The following is a 16,846-nucleotide window of genomic DNA, read 5'->3' as shown; positions in this document are numbered from 1 at the left end:
CTGGGGTAGGCTTGTGGCCTGAGAAGACTTGCAAAGGCCAAGCAGAGAGGCTCAGATGACTGCATTTGGCTTTCAGGCCTGTGGTTCCCCACCCCCATTTTAAAGATGTGACTAACTGGCTTCCCTGAAACACTGATTTCTATACATACAACCCTTTTAAAAATCCAGTTGTAAACTTGACAAAGCATTACACCATTTCTGGAATTATGTAAGTGGAAATCTTCCACAATAAGTATTTAGCAGCCTCACATTTTTTTCTTTAAAATCATGATTCTCTCATTTGCTTTGTCTTTGAAGATAAAAGCTTGTAGTACAAGGGCTGCTTTTGCTGGAACTATAGAATATAGGTTCAGACAGGTAAAAACAAGGCCCTAGTGAGCAAATGAAACTGAAAGACAGGCACAAAATAGATTTTATTATAAAATATCAAAAGTATAAAACTGTACATAATGCAAAACCATGGCAGTATGTTTTTAAACTAATGGATCCATACTAGTTTTCAACAAATTGTGTATAGCTGTGGCACAATTTTTCACAGAAAGCATAAATGACATTTATGCTTTGTCATTATAGAAAGGGCTCAAAAAGTATTCCCCCCCCCGGCAAATACTTAAGGGGGGTGAATCAAGATTCTTGTGGGAGGGGGTTGGTATACTTTTTGTATCCAAAATAGTTAGGAACGCGAAAATTCAGTTTTAAAGGTTTCAAGTATTGTTTGCGTTTCCTAAAATGCCGCTTACTGGTAATTTAAGTTTTAGAAATGTTCAATCTTGTTCAATTTGTGCTTTTCAGCTTTGAAGAAACTAGATTACTCACATAAATCAGATAACTATTTAGGCCTCTTCACAGCTTTATAAAGAAGTAACAGCTCCATAGAGACAAATTCCACACTTGAAGAACTTATATGAACAAGCCTTACTCCGAAAGAAAATTTTGGGTACTGATTAAACCTGTGTTAATGCCAAACTAAGTGCTTTTAAATTGTTGTTCAAACAACTTTGCTTTATGCAACTGGCACTACAGTTTTGTAGTGCCTGTTGTCATTTTGTGGACAAGGTTAAGCAAGGTATTCCCACATACTGTTTACTTCTTTTAAAAAGCCATACCACATTATATGTTTCTTCCCCTATTTTTATGATGTCAGTTGTCTCAGCACTAACACTGGGGTTGGGGTGGGGTTTAAAATAGCAGTTTCTGAAGGTGTGGCTTGCTTGAATCATCATCAGTTTGCACCATTTGTTCTGGCAGACAAGTTCAGTTCATTTGTATAATATGTACATTGTGGTCTTCATTAATTCAAGTTATTCTAAGATATACATGAGACTTGTACAATCAAGTCTTGTAGTTTGGTAGTTCACTGAGGACTGTATGCCCCAGCAGCAAGAAGCAAATTTCTGCGGGTAAAATGAAGGTGTGTGACAGGGGTCGATTTGGACATGTATGTACCCAACAGCAAGTCTTGAGAGCTTTCAGGCAGGTTTATATGTCCAGTGGCTGTGGTAAAATCATCTGTTTCTAAGTCCTCAAAGGCTTTCACAGCATCCCACAGCTTTACCGTGTTATCCATTGAACCTAGGAAAAATGAAAATAACTCTTCTAATTTAACAGGACATAACATTTAATTCTGAATATAAAGAAAAAACATCCGCTATACACCACAACCCATTCGTCAAGCTGAGGATCTACAAACTACTAATCACATCTTATATTCACTGCTAAGTACTCTGTAGTAGTTAATAGCCTTTCAAAGATAAAGCCTTTTCAAAGATCCTTCAACTTGCTTGCAGGGAGGAGAGGAAGTCCTAATGCATGAGTCGGAACCCATTTCACTCATGCATGGACTCTGTAGAATATGACCCAATGTTTCTAAAATTCTGGTAATAGGACAGAAAATGCAGGTCCCACTCTCACGATTTATAGTTGAAAAGCTACAAGCTGAAACCCTCGTAATAGTAAAAATTAAATGGAATTATAATTAAGTTATATTTGTATTATATAGTTTGAAATAGCTTCACTGGATAGAAGGTAAAACTTCTAAACCCATTTACTTTTTCAAAAAGACACACTCCTTGTTCATAATAGGTTAAAAAAGAAAGAAAAAAGAAAAAGCCAAATTCTGATGAGAAAAATATTTAAAGTATTCTGCAAAGCCGAATTTAGCATGTCCACTTTGGTAAGTACATAGATAGTAGCTTTGCTTCAATAGGTGTATAATTGACACTTCTGTAAAACAAGAAAATCCTGAATAAAATATATATTAAGAAAATTAAAAAGGGGGAAAAATTGGTGTATAATTGCATAAAAGGAAGTTCGGGGCTGGCCTATTAGCCTCAGGTGGTGGATGCTGGAGGGTGCAGTGTAGAAGTAGTGTGTTTATTTTATGGACAAAGTTGTGCGCCATGCGGCCTCTCCTGCAACCCCCAAACTATCTGGCTTCCCACAGGTGCAGTACAAGATACCTCCCCTCACCATTTGCCAGTCATGTCTGCTTCTATACATGGAAAGTTGGGTGTGGCACCATCTTGTCCTTAGTTAACAGACAATGCTAGCAAATTAAAGTATTAAATGAATATGCTTAAACAATTGCTCACTAAATGGAAGACTGGGCTGTCAAAATAGAGACAAGTCTATGATTCCAGATGATAGTATTGTTCCACTAAACATAACAAAATTGACTTCAATACCTGATGCTAAGATCTCTCCATCTCTACTGAATCTCAGTGTGTAGATTGTGTCTGTGTGTCCTTTTAATTCTCCAACCATCAAACCATGCCCAATATCCCACAAAAGCACTCTTCCATCTGTTGCCCCAGTTGCCAAGAATCTTCCATTAGGAGAAAATGCCAATGAATGAACTGGTCCCTGGAACAAAAATAAGCCTATTAACAACAACACTTATGCATCACCTTCTACAAGAAGCCTCACGGTAAATTACACTAGAAATGATAACAATTCAAAGCTACAGAAAATCCTATGTATAAAATCCAAAAACACAACTATCAACAGTATACCTTGTTTTACTTGGCAAGCACCCTTCAAATAAATAATGTCATTTCAGAGCACTCTGCATCACCTCTTTTGAGGTGACCTCTTATTTCCCAGTGGGAATTTAAAAGATAGGTTGTGGTCCCATGGAGAAACAGTATCTATTCAAAAGGAAACTTTGAGCAACAGGTCAGTTTTTAACTAATTTCTAGTACTGTGTGCAAAGGTTTCAGCCATCTCCTTGTTACCATTTTTGTGCAACTAATGTATTTCAGTGTTAATCTCACATTAATTTACCTTATGTCCTGTGAAAATTCTGACACAATTCCCATTCAGGACATCCCACAGCCGCACAGTCCTATCTGCTGAGCCTGTAGCAACGTAGTTGGAGTTTGGGTGAAAACGCGTCGATGTGACATCAGCAAGATGGCCAGCAAAGATCCGCAAAGGCTGGTAGTGATCCGTAGCCCATAAGCTTAAACCAGTACAAAGGATATTTCAAAAATGTGAAACAGGAAATACATAACAAGACTGCTGATGTCCTGATGGGAAGGGAATGTGTGCTTCACAAGTGCCTCCAAACTAAGCTAAGGAATCCGGAGACGGGGGGGGGGGCAGGGGGCAAATTAAATTCTCCCTCTAGTATAAAAAAATCTAAATGGCAATTAGTATTATTTTTAGTCAAATTTCTCAGAGGATATATCCTAGAACAGGGATAAGGTACCTTTTTGGCACAGCAGGCCAGACCTGCAACGGGGTGTGTTTTTTTGCGTTTTGTCCTGATGTCTTAATTTTGGGTTTAAAAAAGTAGGGGTCATCTTATATAAGGGTCGTATATCATATACAAAATAAGTTAACTTTGGCAGGTGGGTGGGGCCACCCACCTATCAATCATCTAATGTCAGGTGACTGATAAGTGGATTCACCTATCAAAGTTAATCTGAGGCAGGGGGAGGGGTCTTCTTCACCAGTGCCATTCCGCTGGGAACATACTGGCAAAGCAACAACTATATGGACTGAACTCTCCATTCACCAGCTGAAAAGCAGAGAGTTCAGTCCTGCTGGCTGAAGGAGTCTACTTCACCAGCATGTTCCCCACAAGGAACACAGTGGCAAAATAGATCCTTGCAGGATTGAACCCTGCCCCCCTTATCAGCTGACATCACCCAGTGATATCTGTTGAGATACAAGTGGGTGTTGTTTGGGGGAAAGGACCTTGCAGGCCAAAATTGGCCTTTGGGTTAGAGGTTCCCTACCCTTTCCCTAAAATATAGCAGATAGCAACAAGGAGATACCACCAACAGATAAGACAGAATTGCAGATTTACACTGAGATGGGAAACTCATGCTGACTCTTACCGAGCCACTCTGTCATGACCTCCAGATATAAAGTAATATCCATAGGGAGAGAACTGTGTATCCCATATAGGGTAGTTGTGTCCTTTGTATCCGACTAGACAAGAAAAGGTTAAAAGGCTCCACAGTCTGATAGTGCCATCCTCTGAAGATGATAGCAAGTAGTTCCTGACAGAAAAAAAGAAATCAGAAAAGGTATTTTTGAAGCTATACTCAGTCTTAAACCTCTCAATAACACATTTCAAGACATCAAAGCTTTTAATACACTTCAGGAGAGTATTATCCCCATTTTGCATTTAAGAAGCTAAAAGAATAAGATCACAGCTGAGATGACACAGGAACTAAGGATTTCTTATGTTTACATCCTCTTAGCCATCACACTGATTGGTTACTGTTTGATGCTTGGCTGACGCCTGATTTGTTTTTAAGAATTAAAATTTAACAATATAAGCTCAAAATTATAAACTACTAGGTTGTATCCAACATTGACTGTAGCCCCCACCCTCCACACACCCTCAAACTGCTCTGGAGAATTAACAGGATTGTCCAGAGATGATGGAGGGGTTTTGGAGGGAAGGGTAAGGTAGCTGAAGCCAAATTACATGAGCTTAAGTCCACTCACGCAACATGGGGTGCTGGCCACTTTGAAACATGCTCCTCAGAATGCAATCCCCTTTTGTTTCTTAGAAGTTATTTCATATTCATGTTTTCCATACAATATTTTTAAAACAGTGATATAATATGAAATATAGAACACTCATCTATTCATGTGCATGTGAAGATCTATTGCCCCATATACAATTTACTAGTTTAAAATATGAGAAAAACCTCCTGCATCTAAGAAAGCTTGATCATGCTTTAAAGAAATAAAACCGTTATTTTGACAAGTATATTTCATTGTCCAATACACAAAAACATTTCAGAGACTATAGCCAGAGGTGGGTTTGAGATTCATAGATAGTAAGTGAACATTGGCTTAACCCACTGCACTTTTGTAAACAACCAATGTGCAGTACTGTTTCAACTCTAAGCTTTTTGATATTGTACATAGCTCAGCTGAAGGATGGGACCTTCAGATTAAAAATATGCTAGTACAGACGGAACATTTTGTGTGGGGGTTCCGTTCCTGGCCTCTGCATGCTTTGGTTGAGTGTGCATAAGCATGCCACACCCCTCATTCCGTTCTCTTCCAGGTCCAAAAGGACTCATATGTCGGCAATCACATGTCAACTGGACATGCCTAAAATGGCCACCGCCTGTAACAGTTTGAGGCTTCTAGCTCATGAGGTTCCTTCTGATGCTCAACATAAATTACACAGTCCATGGGATCAGGTCTCATTCATCTATCCTGAGGTGGTAGACTCAAATTGTGCAAAAGTCTCCAGAAAAATACTTTTTGTAACTGTGGATACTCTGCTTAAAGAATACTGTATTAAGAGATCCCCCCACAAATAACTATTGTTTTACCTATCAGGACTGAAGCTGGTACCATAGACAGGTCCACTGTGACCATATAAAATCTTCAACTCACTTGCTGTTCTCTCATCCATGATCCTTTCTAAAACATCATCTGATTCTTTATCTATGAGACTGAGATCTGAAAAGAAAAAACCCTAAAGTTTATCTTCATGTAGATCGCTAGTAGTGCTTGCCAAAGTGCAAATGCCTTTTTGATTGTATCAGAATACCAACATGGCCTAAATCATGATTTTCTGTCAATTTCAATGATATAGACCATGATGCCCTCAAAATGTGTTTGTCTATAACTTCCATCAGCTCCAGCCAACAGAGATGTGCTGGCTATGCCTGAAGCAAGCTGCAGTCCCAAATATCTGATGGGCATCTGGTTGGGAAAGGCCTTCACTGAAATTTGAAATCTGTGATGCTTATACCAGAGTACCACTGGCAACCATTTTGCTAGGCTGACAAGCCTGAACACTTTCAATTGTATTTTCTGCTCCATTCCTGGAACCACTTGATTTTTAAAATCTCTGCATTAGCATATCTTCTTTAGCAAAAACACAGTACTCTACAATAAGGAAGTAGAATAACACAAAGTAAATATTGTCTCATTTCCAATGTATCACAACATCTTCCCTAAATAGAGTATTCATCCTTATGTATAGTTTTTTCCCTGATGTCAGTAGTTATATACAAAAACAATTTGTATTAATTTGGGTAGGTTCTATTGTCAGCAGTTAAATAAATATGAATGCTAAAGCTGTGATGCATTAAGTCAAAATAATTTCATTTCATTAGCTCAGGATTGCTATTCCAATGGAAGGATTTAAACTGAGCAACCTTCCTCCATGTGATCCTCTATCAGAACAGTTAGTGTGTAAATTAGGAGAGAGTTCATTCTGATTACCTGCTGCTGATTTCACACTGCGTAGCTTTTTGGGTGTCACAGACCACACTCTGACAGTGGAGTCAGCAAAGCCTCCAACGATCATGCTAGAGTCATCTGTAATGTCCACTGCTGTAAGGCCCTGTTCAAGCAAAAATCACTATTGAAGAAGTTTTATATGTGGGCTGAGAATGTAATCACCACACAGTGTTGTTCCCCGAGAATTGGCCATCTACCATTAGTTTTGAACACAGAGGTGAGAATTACCATATTACAAAGTTAACTATACTGTATAGCCATTAAAAAAAAATGTAAAGCAAAAGTTGCTAAACCTGGGCAGAAGTTTTTTGTTTTTAATAATAATAATAATAATAATAATAATAATAATAATAATAATAATAATAATAATATCTTTATTGTCATTGCCCCCTCTCGGGGACAACGAAATTACTTGGCTGCTCCATCCACCCAGGTAGGGCACTCCACACAAAATCAAATCAACTATAAAAACACTAATTAAAACAATACAGTATAAAACAGCAAGGAAGATTAGATGACTTTCAAAGTCCAGGCTTCCCATTCAGGGCCGAGATCGCTCTGGGGAAGAAGCTGTTCTTAAGACGGCTTGTTCTTGTCTTCATCGTCCTGTATCTCCGTCCCGACGGCAGGAGCTCGAAGAGACAGTGACCAGGATGCGATGGATCTTTTACTATGTCCAGTGCCTTCCTATGGCACCTTGTGGCATAAATCTGCTCTAAGGTGGAGAGTGGGCAGCCAACAATGCTCTCTGCTGCCTTAACAACTCTGCACAACCCCAACCTGTCCCGGGTAGTACAGCTTCCGTACCACACACATAAGCCATAAGTGAGCACGCTCTCAATGGCACAGTGATAGAAGGCAAGCAGCAGTTTCTGCGGAAGATGGTTTTTCCTTAGAATTCTCAAAAAGTACAGTCTCTGCTGCGCCTTCTTCACAAGCCCCCTTGTGTTGACACTCCAGGACAGATCCTCTTGTAATTCAATGCCCAAAAATCTGAACGTTGTTACCCTCTCCACACAGACCCCATCAATCAAAAGTGGCTGGACATTGCTCTTCTGTCTCCTGAAGTCCACCACAAGCTCCTTTGTCTTCCTTGTATTTATGAGCAAGTTGTTAGCTCTGCACCACTCTGTCAGCCGCTCCACCTCATCTCTATAGTCCGTTTCACCCTCCCTTTCAGAGATGAGCCCAATCACGGTTGTGTCATCTGCAAATTTGACAACCCTATTACTAGGGTGAGCAGCGACACAATCGTACGTGTAGAGAATATAAAGGAGCGGACTGAGTACGCATCCCTGTGGTGTTCCTGTGTTAGTCCTAAGCATACTAGAGGTATAAGGGCCCAACCGAACCCTCTGGGGGCGGTCTGACAAAAAGTCCAATATCCACCCACAAAGTGATAACGGAAGCCCCAGATCTTCCAGTTTAGACATCAGACGTTGTGGTAGAATGGTATTAAATGCCGAGCTGAAATCTAAAAAAAGCAGTCTGGCATAACCCCCCCGCTGCTCCAAATGTGCAAGAACGGCATGGAGGGCAATCGCCACAGCATCCTCTGTCGATCTTTTCGTTTTATAAGCAAATTGGAATGTGTCCAGTCCCTCTGGTAGGCAGGCAATGACATAATTTCGTACCAGCTTTTCAAAGCACTTCATGATTATAGGTGTGAGTGCTACTGGACGAAAGTCATTCAGATCTTCCGGGTTAGATTTTTTTGCTATTGGAACGATAGTAGAGGACTTTAGGCAGGATGGAACAATAGCCTGGGCTAGGGATCGATTTAAGATCCCAGTGAAAACTCCTGCTAGTTGATCTGCACAGTCTCTCAATACCCTTCCAGCTACCCCATCTGGCCCTGTGGCCTTCCTTGGGTTGATTCCCTTCAACACCTTCCTCATCTCTTCTTTTTCCACAGAGACTACTACATTCCTTTGCACTGATGATGGTGATGGTGGCAAGGCCTTCACAGGGAGTGGTGGTGGTGGTGGTAAGGCCTCAGCAGGTGTTGCTACAGATGTTACTTCAAAACGGGCAAAAAAGGCATTCAAATCCTCTGCGAGGGATGCCCCTCCCTCGTCTGCCAGGGAATCCTTGGATTTATACCCTGTTAATTCTTGTACACCTTGCCACACCTGCCTGGTGTTGTTACTTTGTAGATGATTCTCCAGCCGCTGTCTATACGCCTCCTTTGCTACACGGATACCTCTCTTTAAATCCGCTCTAGCTAAGCTGTACAAAGACTTATTTCCACTTCTGAAAGCAGTATTTCTTGCCTTTAGCAACCCCTGAACCTCCCTTGTCATCCAGGGCTTCCTGTTTGGGTAGATCTTTATCCGGCGCCTCCGTGTTACATTTTCAGTGCAGAACCTAATATAGTCCAACACTTGCTCAGTATGAGTCTCTACATCCTGTTGGGCGAATACCTCCCAATCGGTGTCATGAAAACAGTCTTGTAGTTGTTGGGATGCTTGAGCTGGCCATATTGTAATATCCCTCTTTATAGCTGGAGTCCGTTTCCTCAATGGGATATATTCAGGAGTCAGGAGCAGGGAGACATGATCAGATTGGCCTAGATGTGCCAGTGGTTCGGCCTTATAGGCCTGTTTGACATTTGTATACAGCCTGTCCAGAGTCCTTTCTCCCCTGGTTGCACACTTTATGTGTTGATAGAATTTAGGTAGGACCACTTTCAAATCTGCCTGGTTGAAATCCCCGCATACAAGAAATGCAGCCTCGGGATACTTGCCTTGTTGTCTGCTGATGGCATCATGCAGAAGACCCATTGCCTCATTGATGTTCGCATCAGGTGCAATGTATACTATAGTTATCAGTACTGCTGTAAATTCTCTGGGAAGATATATAGGTCTGCATTTAAGCGTCATAAATTCCACAGTTGGGGAGCAATGACTGGCTATCACAGCGTGGTTTGTGCACCAGCTGTTATTCACGTATGCACACAAACCTCCCCCCCTTCTTTTACCAGAGTCCTCTGTTCTATCATGGCGGAACACTGTATAGCCTGTTAGTTCTACGGCTGAGTCAGGAATAATTGGTGTCAGCCAAGTTTCTGTAAGCAGCAGAAGACAGCATTCACTCACAGTTTTCTCCGTTGCTATCCACAATTTCCACTCCTCCAGCTTATTCACCAAAGATCTCACATTCGCATAGAAAATGCTGGGAAGCGGTAAGTTATAATGTTGTGTCTTCAACCTTAATTGCCTTAATCGCCTTCCTCCTCTGCAGCCTCTCTTCTGTTTACGGTCTCTCCTGTGTCTCTTTACTCCCCAGTTCTTTGAAGTCAAAAAATCTTCCTTACAGACGCGGAGACACTCACAATTTGTGCAGCACTCACTCCTTAGCCGAATAGATAACATGTCCTGCCGACTATAAACAAGTCTATTTTGGCAGGACAAAAAAGCCAAATTCTGAGTTGAGGAGCAACCAGCCGCTGCATCTACACGCGCCGCCATCTTATCTCTTAAAGAAAGGATCCACCTTTTGGCTGGCACTGATTTTTTGTAGTCGCCATTTACCCAACCCTCCTGAGTCCTCCGGCAAATGCAGAGGACTTGAGAGAAAGGGAAGAGGTTAATTTTCCACTTTACACCAGGATTTGGAGACACTCAAAATAGTGAGACTCCTTTGCTGTCCATCTCTGCCTCCCAACCTGAAGTAAGACAAATTCTTCCTGCCCATGTTTTGTTCAATAAGTGAAAAGCAGAGAAAGGAAGGACTCTTGCTTCATGTGGGGCAACCAAAAGCCATCATTAGAAGTAAAAGATTTGCATGCCCCTATTATTTAAGCAGCCTGCACAAGGCACTTCCACATTTTTGGTATTAACTATGTGTTGTATCCTGACTACAACGAGTGGTCTTCCGGCTCTGCATTAGGCAAGTTGTTTCTGTCCAATTTCTTATGCTTCCATCTCCCATTGCAACCCACCCACAACACTTTGTTCCACAGCTGTCCTGAGGGCTAGAGGAGATAGGATGAAAAACCACACTGTGCAAGCAGTGTCCCACTCCTGCAAAGTCTGGGCACAATCCATTTTTTAAACTGTGCCAAGATTTGATAGAACAGGTATCTGGGAAGGGCTGGATTATACAGCATATGTTTTGCATGCCAAGTTTAACCCTCAACAGATGTTGCAGGTAGGGCAGGGAGAGAACGGTCTGAAACTAGGGAGCCACTGCTATAGACAAGGAGTGGAGAATTAAGCCCACCAGGCCTCCCCTGTTGCCCTCTGCCTAATGTCATACTTTGGTATCACTACCAATCCCACAACTGACCTGGTATGCATTAAGGAATGTGTAGAAACAAATGGAAGGCAGGCAGTCTGGACCAAGACGTACACGTTTAGTGGCTTCTTTCATATTCATTATTTTGTCCAACTTATCCGAATCCTTTAGCTCAGGAAGCGGGATTCTGCATACAGAAGAACATACTTAAAACCAAAAATGAAACAAAAGATTCATTGATGTCAGGAAATCACACCTGCACACTGACTGAACAGAGGCCGAAAAAGAACTCAACTTTTGAATGTCTAAGGGGGGAAAGAACCCGGAGAACAAGCTCCTTGGGTAATATTAACTAAAATTAGGAAAATCATAACTCTACCAATTCTTTTACAATATAAGGGAAGTTACTTTTACGAACACCTCCATATTCATAGAGGAAGGTTTTCCTTCAAATTACAAGCTTTTTACATCAGTGCAATGCATCTCCTAATACATGGGTAGGCAAACTAAGGGCCAGGGGCTGGACTCGGCCCAATCGCCTTCTAAATCTGGCCCACGGACAGTCTGGGAATCAGCGTGTTTTTACATGAGTAGAATGTGTGCTTTTATTTAAAATGCATCTCTGGGTTATTTGTGGGGCATAGGAATTTGTTCATCCCCCCCCCAAAAAAAAATATAGTCCGACCCCCACACGGTATAAGGGACAGTGGACTGGCCCCCTGCTGAAAAAGTTTGCTGACCTCTGTCCTAATAGAAAGAGAACCTCCAAAACATTTTTTAAGAATCAAATTAACTGAGAAAATGTGTATCAAAATATTGACTATAGTCTAGTTCCTAGATGGTAAACTTTCCTTTGCTCTGTATCACATTAGAGTGCATGAGGGCTCACATGATTGAATGCTCCTCCATGCAGAAGAAAAAAAAAAGCCAACCTTCCACACACAAAGCTAGATGTCAGGTAAAAGACTGGGGTAAAGACCTTTTCTATGATATCTAGTTTTCTATTCAGGAATGTCAGCTGCCCACTTCAGTCTGAACTGGCACAGACTAAAAAAGCAAGATGGAAAATGAATTGAGATGTTTCTACTTTCAGCGTTACCTAGTCTGTGGAGGAGCATTTGGATCTTGCTTTTTACTTTTTGATCCCATGCTGTCTTTTTTTGGCTTCTTCTTCTTTGGCTTGCCTTCCTCATTTTCCCCCTCTTCATCTTCATCATCCAAAGGCAACTCAATTTCTGGTTCTTTTAGTAAGCCAAAAAAGACCTACAAGTTAAAAGAAGAAAAGAGTCATGTAATTAAAAAAAGAAAAGTTTAATGAAACAGAGAACTGGTAGAGCAGAATAATAAATTTTATTAGATCAATGTAATTACTTTTTAAAATATGAATGTTTCTCTGTGGACCACAACAGCTTTCATTTAAGACATACATCTCTACAAAGAGTGGTCCACCAAAATTCTTGGCAATTTTCAATTATTTGGGGGTGGGAACAACAGTTAAGTTTTAACTGTGCTTTAAAATGACATGTAAAGTGGACCACTAATCTGTCACAGATGTCAGTGACAAATGTAACTCCTTAGCCTTTTTGTATCATATATTGAACAAAGGCAGGACATATGAACACATCCGATGTAAGTCATCCCTAATGCCAAGACAATGGTCGGAGAGATACTTGCCATTTTGGCAAGTAAGGGGCACATAAATTTAAACTGCTCTGGAAAATTGGAGATCTATCCAGAACAACATCCAGTTTAGCACAAGGAGCTGCAGTCAGGAGTAATGATAAGTAAGAGTGCTTAGCTAATTCTTCCTTACCCAGAAGCATACACTGTTAAACCAACTGCAGATCTAAAGAAGCCAAGAACTCTCATAGAACTGACAACCTATACATCCCTGACAAAATGTTCACGATGTTACGTATTTATCAACCTCATACCTTTGCTTTATTAGCCTCCCGTTTTGCCTCTCCTGCCAAACTTCCCACCATAGCATCAATCTGTTGTTTACTGCGAGGCATTCCATCAAAGATATCAATGTAAAGATGTTCCTGAACAATATTCCAGATCTGATTGTTCTGTTTTTCCTGAAGGTGTCTCTTCAATAACTGATAAGAATCACGGGAAATTCGCAGCACAAACTTGCTCGTTCGAAAATCCAGCATTGTCTCATTCCCTCTCATGTGCTCTTTTTTGGTTAAACTTGATAGTACACGCAAGTCATCTTGATAATAACACTCCTGATCCCCATGAAACCTAGAAAAAGGTTAGAATCACACAAAAGATGTGTAGGGGGACAACTGTCTAAACAACTTAAGTTCTGTGATCTTAAGCATTTTTTATTTTTCTATATTCACACGTGACATCTATGTACTATCACCATCTTATATTTAATGTGTCTAAAATTATGTTTTATCAATAGTTATGTTAAAAAATTCTTTTCAATTGAATTTTTCACTCCCATAACTGCTTTTATCTCGTAATTTCTTTCATTATCTAAGGGTGAGATCCACCATAGTGCAAGTGGGTGTCCACTTGCACAACAGAGCTTCTTCCTCGTCTACATCTGCCTGTCTCCCCCCACTCACTCCAAAATCTGCTCTGGAGGCTGAGTAGAAGAAAAACTAAGTCCTGTTGCACAACCAAGCGGAAATCTTTCTACGTCACCCTTAATGTCCCAGATCTTTCTCTATCAATTGCTGGTGCAGTCAATCTAGCAGAACATCTTGAAATAGCTGTAATTTAATAAACTACTTGACTTTCAAGGTAAAACCTTACTACATAGTTCATTATACCAGAAGAAAGCCACAATTCTAAAGCACAGAAGCACAGGTGCTGTGAGAAATAGCTAGCTTTTACAAGCAGCAGCTTTCTGTATTAGCCCATAAAACCAGAATGGACAAGGCTGGAAAAAACATTTCAGATTCCTAAGTAACCACATAAATGTTTAGGAATTCAAGTACCAAATACAGTGGTGCCTCGCAAGACGAAAAGAATCCGTTCTGTGATTCTCTTCGTCTAGCGGTTTTTTCCATCTTGCGAAGCAAGCCCATTGAAGGATTAGCGGATTACCGATATTAGCGGCTTTTAGCGGCTTATCTGCTGATCGGATCAGCTGATAAGCGGCTTAGTGGCTTAGGAAAAGGGGGGAAGGGAAAAAAACCAGCAGGAACTCGCAATACATTGTCATCTTGCGAAGCAAGCCCATAGGAAATTCATTTTGCGAAGCACCTCCAAAACGGAAAACTCTTTCGTCTAGCGAGTTTTCCGTCTTGCGAGGCATTCGTCTTGAGGGGCACCACTGCACCTAGGATTTTCCAGCCTTGGGCACAGGTAATTTTCCTCTGAACAGGCCATGTATGTATTCGCTTGCTGCCCATAACAGGAGACAATGCAGAGTATTTCATTGGTTCAACTCCCTTAAGTCATTGAAATGAGCAATGTTATCAAATGGTTCAGGCCTAGAAGTTTCAGAACTTTACAGACATCACTAGAACTGGCATTTAACCTCATAATTAAACAAATTAGCACACACATAAACAAAAGCTGCCTCATTAGAATAATAATTAGTCATTGGAATGCAATAATCTATGTAATAACTGGGAATGTCTTAAGTCATGTTATACGGCATCTATAAATATCCTCCTAAAATATTGCATATATTTTGTGGTTGCAGGCATCCAGTAGCCCACACTTGCAGGAAAGACCTAACTGCCAGGAGAGGGGCTTAAAAATCTTTCAGCATCTCGGGATTATTTTGTTCCTCCTCTGGATGCCTGCCTTAGCGTAAATGTTACAGGCGCTACTTCCAGTTCACACACTTTAACTCAGAACATCTGCAACCAACAAATTTATAGATTTATCTAGCTAATTGTGAGAACATGAAAATGGAGACTAAATGAACAAAATGGTATTACTTTTCAAAGAAGGACTTTGCTTCATTTTCATGCCCATTGTAGACTAGCTCCAAGTACATATGTACAAAGAGAGGATAAAAAAGCTGCGATAACTCAGCTCGATGACAGTCCAGAGCACATTCAATGAAGTGTTTCAGTCCACTGTAGTACTCTTCATAAAGCGCTGGGTCTCCTTGCTGATTGTAGGCAGACAGTACTGCACTTACATCTGGCTGATCTTCCACAAAGACTCCAACTGCTAGGCATTAACATATAAAGGGTAAATCAATGTTTGCACTCTGTGTAACTATTTCAGTTCTAAACTGTGTAAGCTTCTTGAGACAATAACCTCTTTCCCCTTTATACTGCTGCATAAATTTTCATGTACAGCAACAGTGCTATTTTTATCACCTTTAATAAGTAATGACACGGAGCAAATGACTAAGAAACATGCTGCAACAAATTTCTTTTCAACTAAATGTTTACATGAAAAATTGAAATCATTCAATCATACCCTAAGCTCAATTGTACTATTACAATCCAGGATCAATTATCATTCATAAACAGGTTATGCAGTCAGTATAGCCCCTTACCTACAACTCCTATCATCCCATGCCATTGGTCATGCTAGTTAAGGCTGATGGGAGTTCTGCTCTACAGAATATTCTATTAGTGGCGTCAATTCCTCCTATTATATTACTTCCCAAAATGTAGTTATAAAAGGTGATAACTAAGTCTCTCACCTAGTTATTTTGAAACTGAAGCTGTAGCCTACACTTTGTATTCCTTCTGTATTATGTGTGGTTTTAAATCTAATTTTACTGTAGACTTTAACTTTGATTGCTTGGGAGAATAAAAATATAAACAACAGCTTTATAGGAGTGCCCCAAAACAGCAAGCTGATTAACAAAAAAAAAATGTTAATATATACAGTAATGTGTACTCCAAGATGATGATGATGATAATAATATTTATACCCCACCCATCTGGCTGGGTTTCCTCAGCCACTCTGAGCGGCTTCCAACAAAATATTAAAATACAATAGTCTGTCAAACATTTAAAAGCTTCCCTAAACACATAAATTGGTCAAGTTATTACCATTCGCAGAACGAATCCTTTGCAATAACACTAGGTGACCACAGCATGCGAATTAAAAAACTGGATTTTGACCTCAGCTGTCACAAAGCAGCCAGTGCAAATATGAAAGGTCCCTCCTGCGAGCGACCCCCTCGCTCACCTTTCCCAGGTGGCCCCAAGGCCACTGCGGGAGGCGCCGCGGCAGCGCCCGGAGAGATTGTGGCCCCGCTCTGGCCAAAGGTGACCGAGCTGAGCAGCACATCCCCAGAGCCGGGGGCGCCGCCGCCGGGCTCCTGCCCTTCCCCGCCATGGGACGCCTGGACTCCGGGCGCCGAGGAGCCGGGATCCGCCGCGACCTCGTCGGCGAGCAGCCGGGCCTCCCTGCGGAGGATCTCCTCGGACTCGCGGAGGTTGCTGCGCCTCAGGAACTGCAGCACAGCCAGCAGCGTCTGCCGGTCGGTGGGCAGCTGCGAAGCGGCCGGCGCAGGGCTGGGCGCCACCGGCGGCTTCGCGTCGGCTCCTGCCACCAACGGCTCTCCCCCTTCCGCTAGAGGAGCGGCGGCCGAGGGGGCAGAGGGAGCGGCAGCGACTCCCGCTACCGCCGTCGCTCCCGCTGCTGCTGCCGGCGACTGAGGGAGAGCGGGAGGAGGAGGGGGTGGCGCCGGCGGCGCTCCCGCGTCGGGGTCCGGCTTCACTGTGACTGCTTCGGCCGGCTCCTCCGGCAGAGCCGCCATAATGGAACCCGACAGCCTCGCCTCCAACTCAGGCAGCCCGCGGCTTTGCGACAGTGAGGGCACGGTCTCCAAGCCGTGAGGCCAACGGCTGCTAGCGACAATTAGGGCGGCGCTTTACGGCACTTCCTGTTCCACTGGAGGGAAATGATTTCAAATAGAATACTGTACTGTAAAATAAAA

The 16,846-nt window shown here is 41.8% G+C and overlaps 1 protein-coding gene across 1 annotated transcript; it reads right to left on the bottom strand.

Annotated features, from left to right (window-relative positions):
* Window positions 1–394: 394 nt before the first annotated feature.
* TAF5 (TATA-box binding protein associated factor 5) lies at window positions 395–16,710 on the bottom strand. The gene is made up of 11 exons (XM_081191252.1): window positions 16,093–16,710; window positions 14,877–15,111; window positions 12,900–13,215; window positions 12,065–12,228; window positions 11,017–11,152; window positions 6,709–6,829; window positions 5,808–5,937; window positions 4,344–4,508; window positions 3,283–3,460; window positions 2,685–2,862; window positions 395–1,572 (listed from the first exon to the last, which is right to left on the bottom strand). The coding sequence occupies exons 1-11, from the start codon at window positions 16,664–16,666 to the stop codon at window positions 1,355–1,357; spliced, it is 2,415 nt and encodes an 804-aa protein (XP_081047378.1). The 5' UTR covers window positions 16,667–16,710; the 3' UTR covers window positions 395–1,354.
* Between the last annotated feature and the right edge of the window lie 136 nt (window positions 16,711–16,846).

The sequence above is a fragment of the Podarcis bocagei genome, assembly GCF_964188305.1.
Source record: "Podarcis bocagei genome assembly, chromosome: 4".
In the NCBI taxonomy this organism is placed as follows: domain Eukaryota; kingdom Metazoa; phylum Chordata; class Lepidosauria; order Squamata; family Lacertidae; genus Podarcis; species Podarcis bocagei.
The sequence above is the reverse complement of the archived record's forward strand: the minus strand, read 5'-3'. Positions and strand labels throughout refer to the sequence as shown.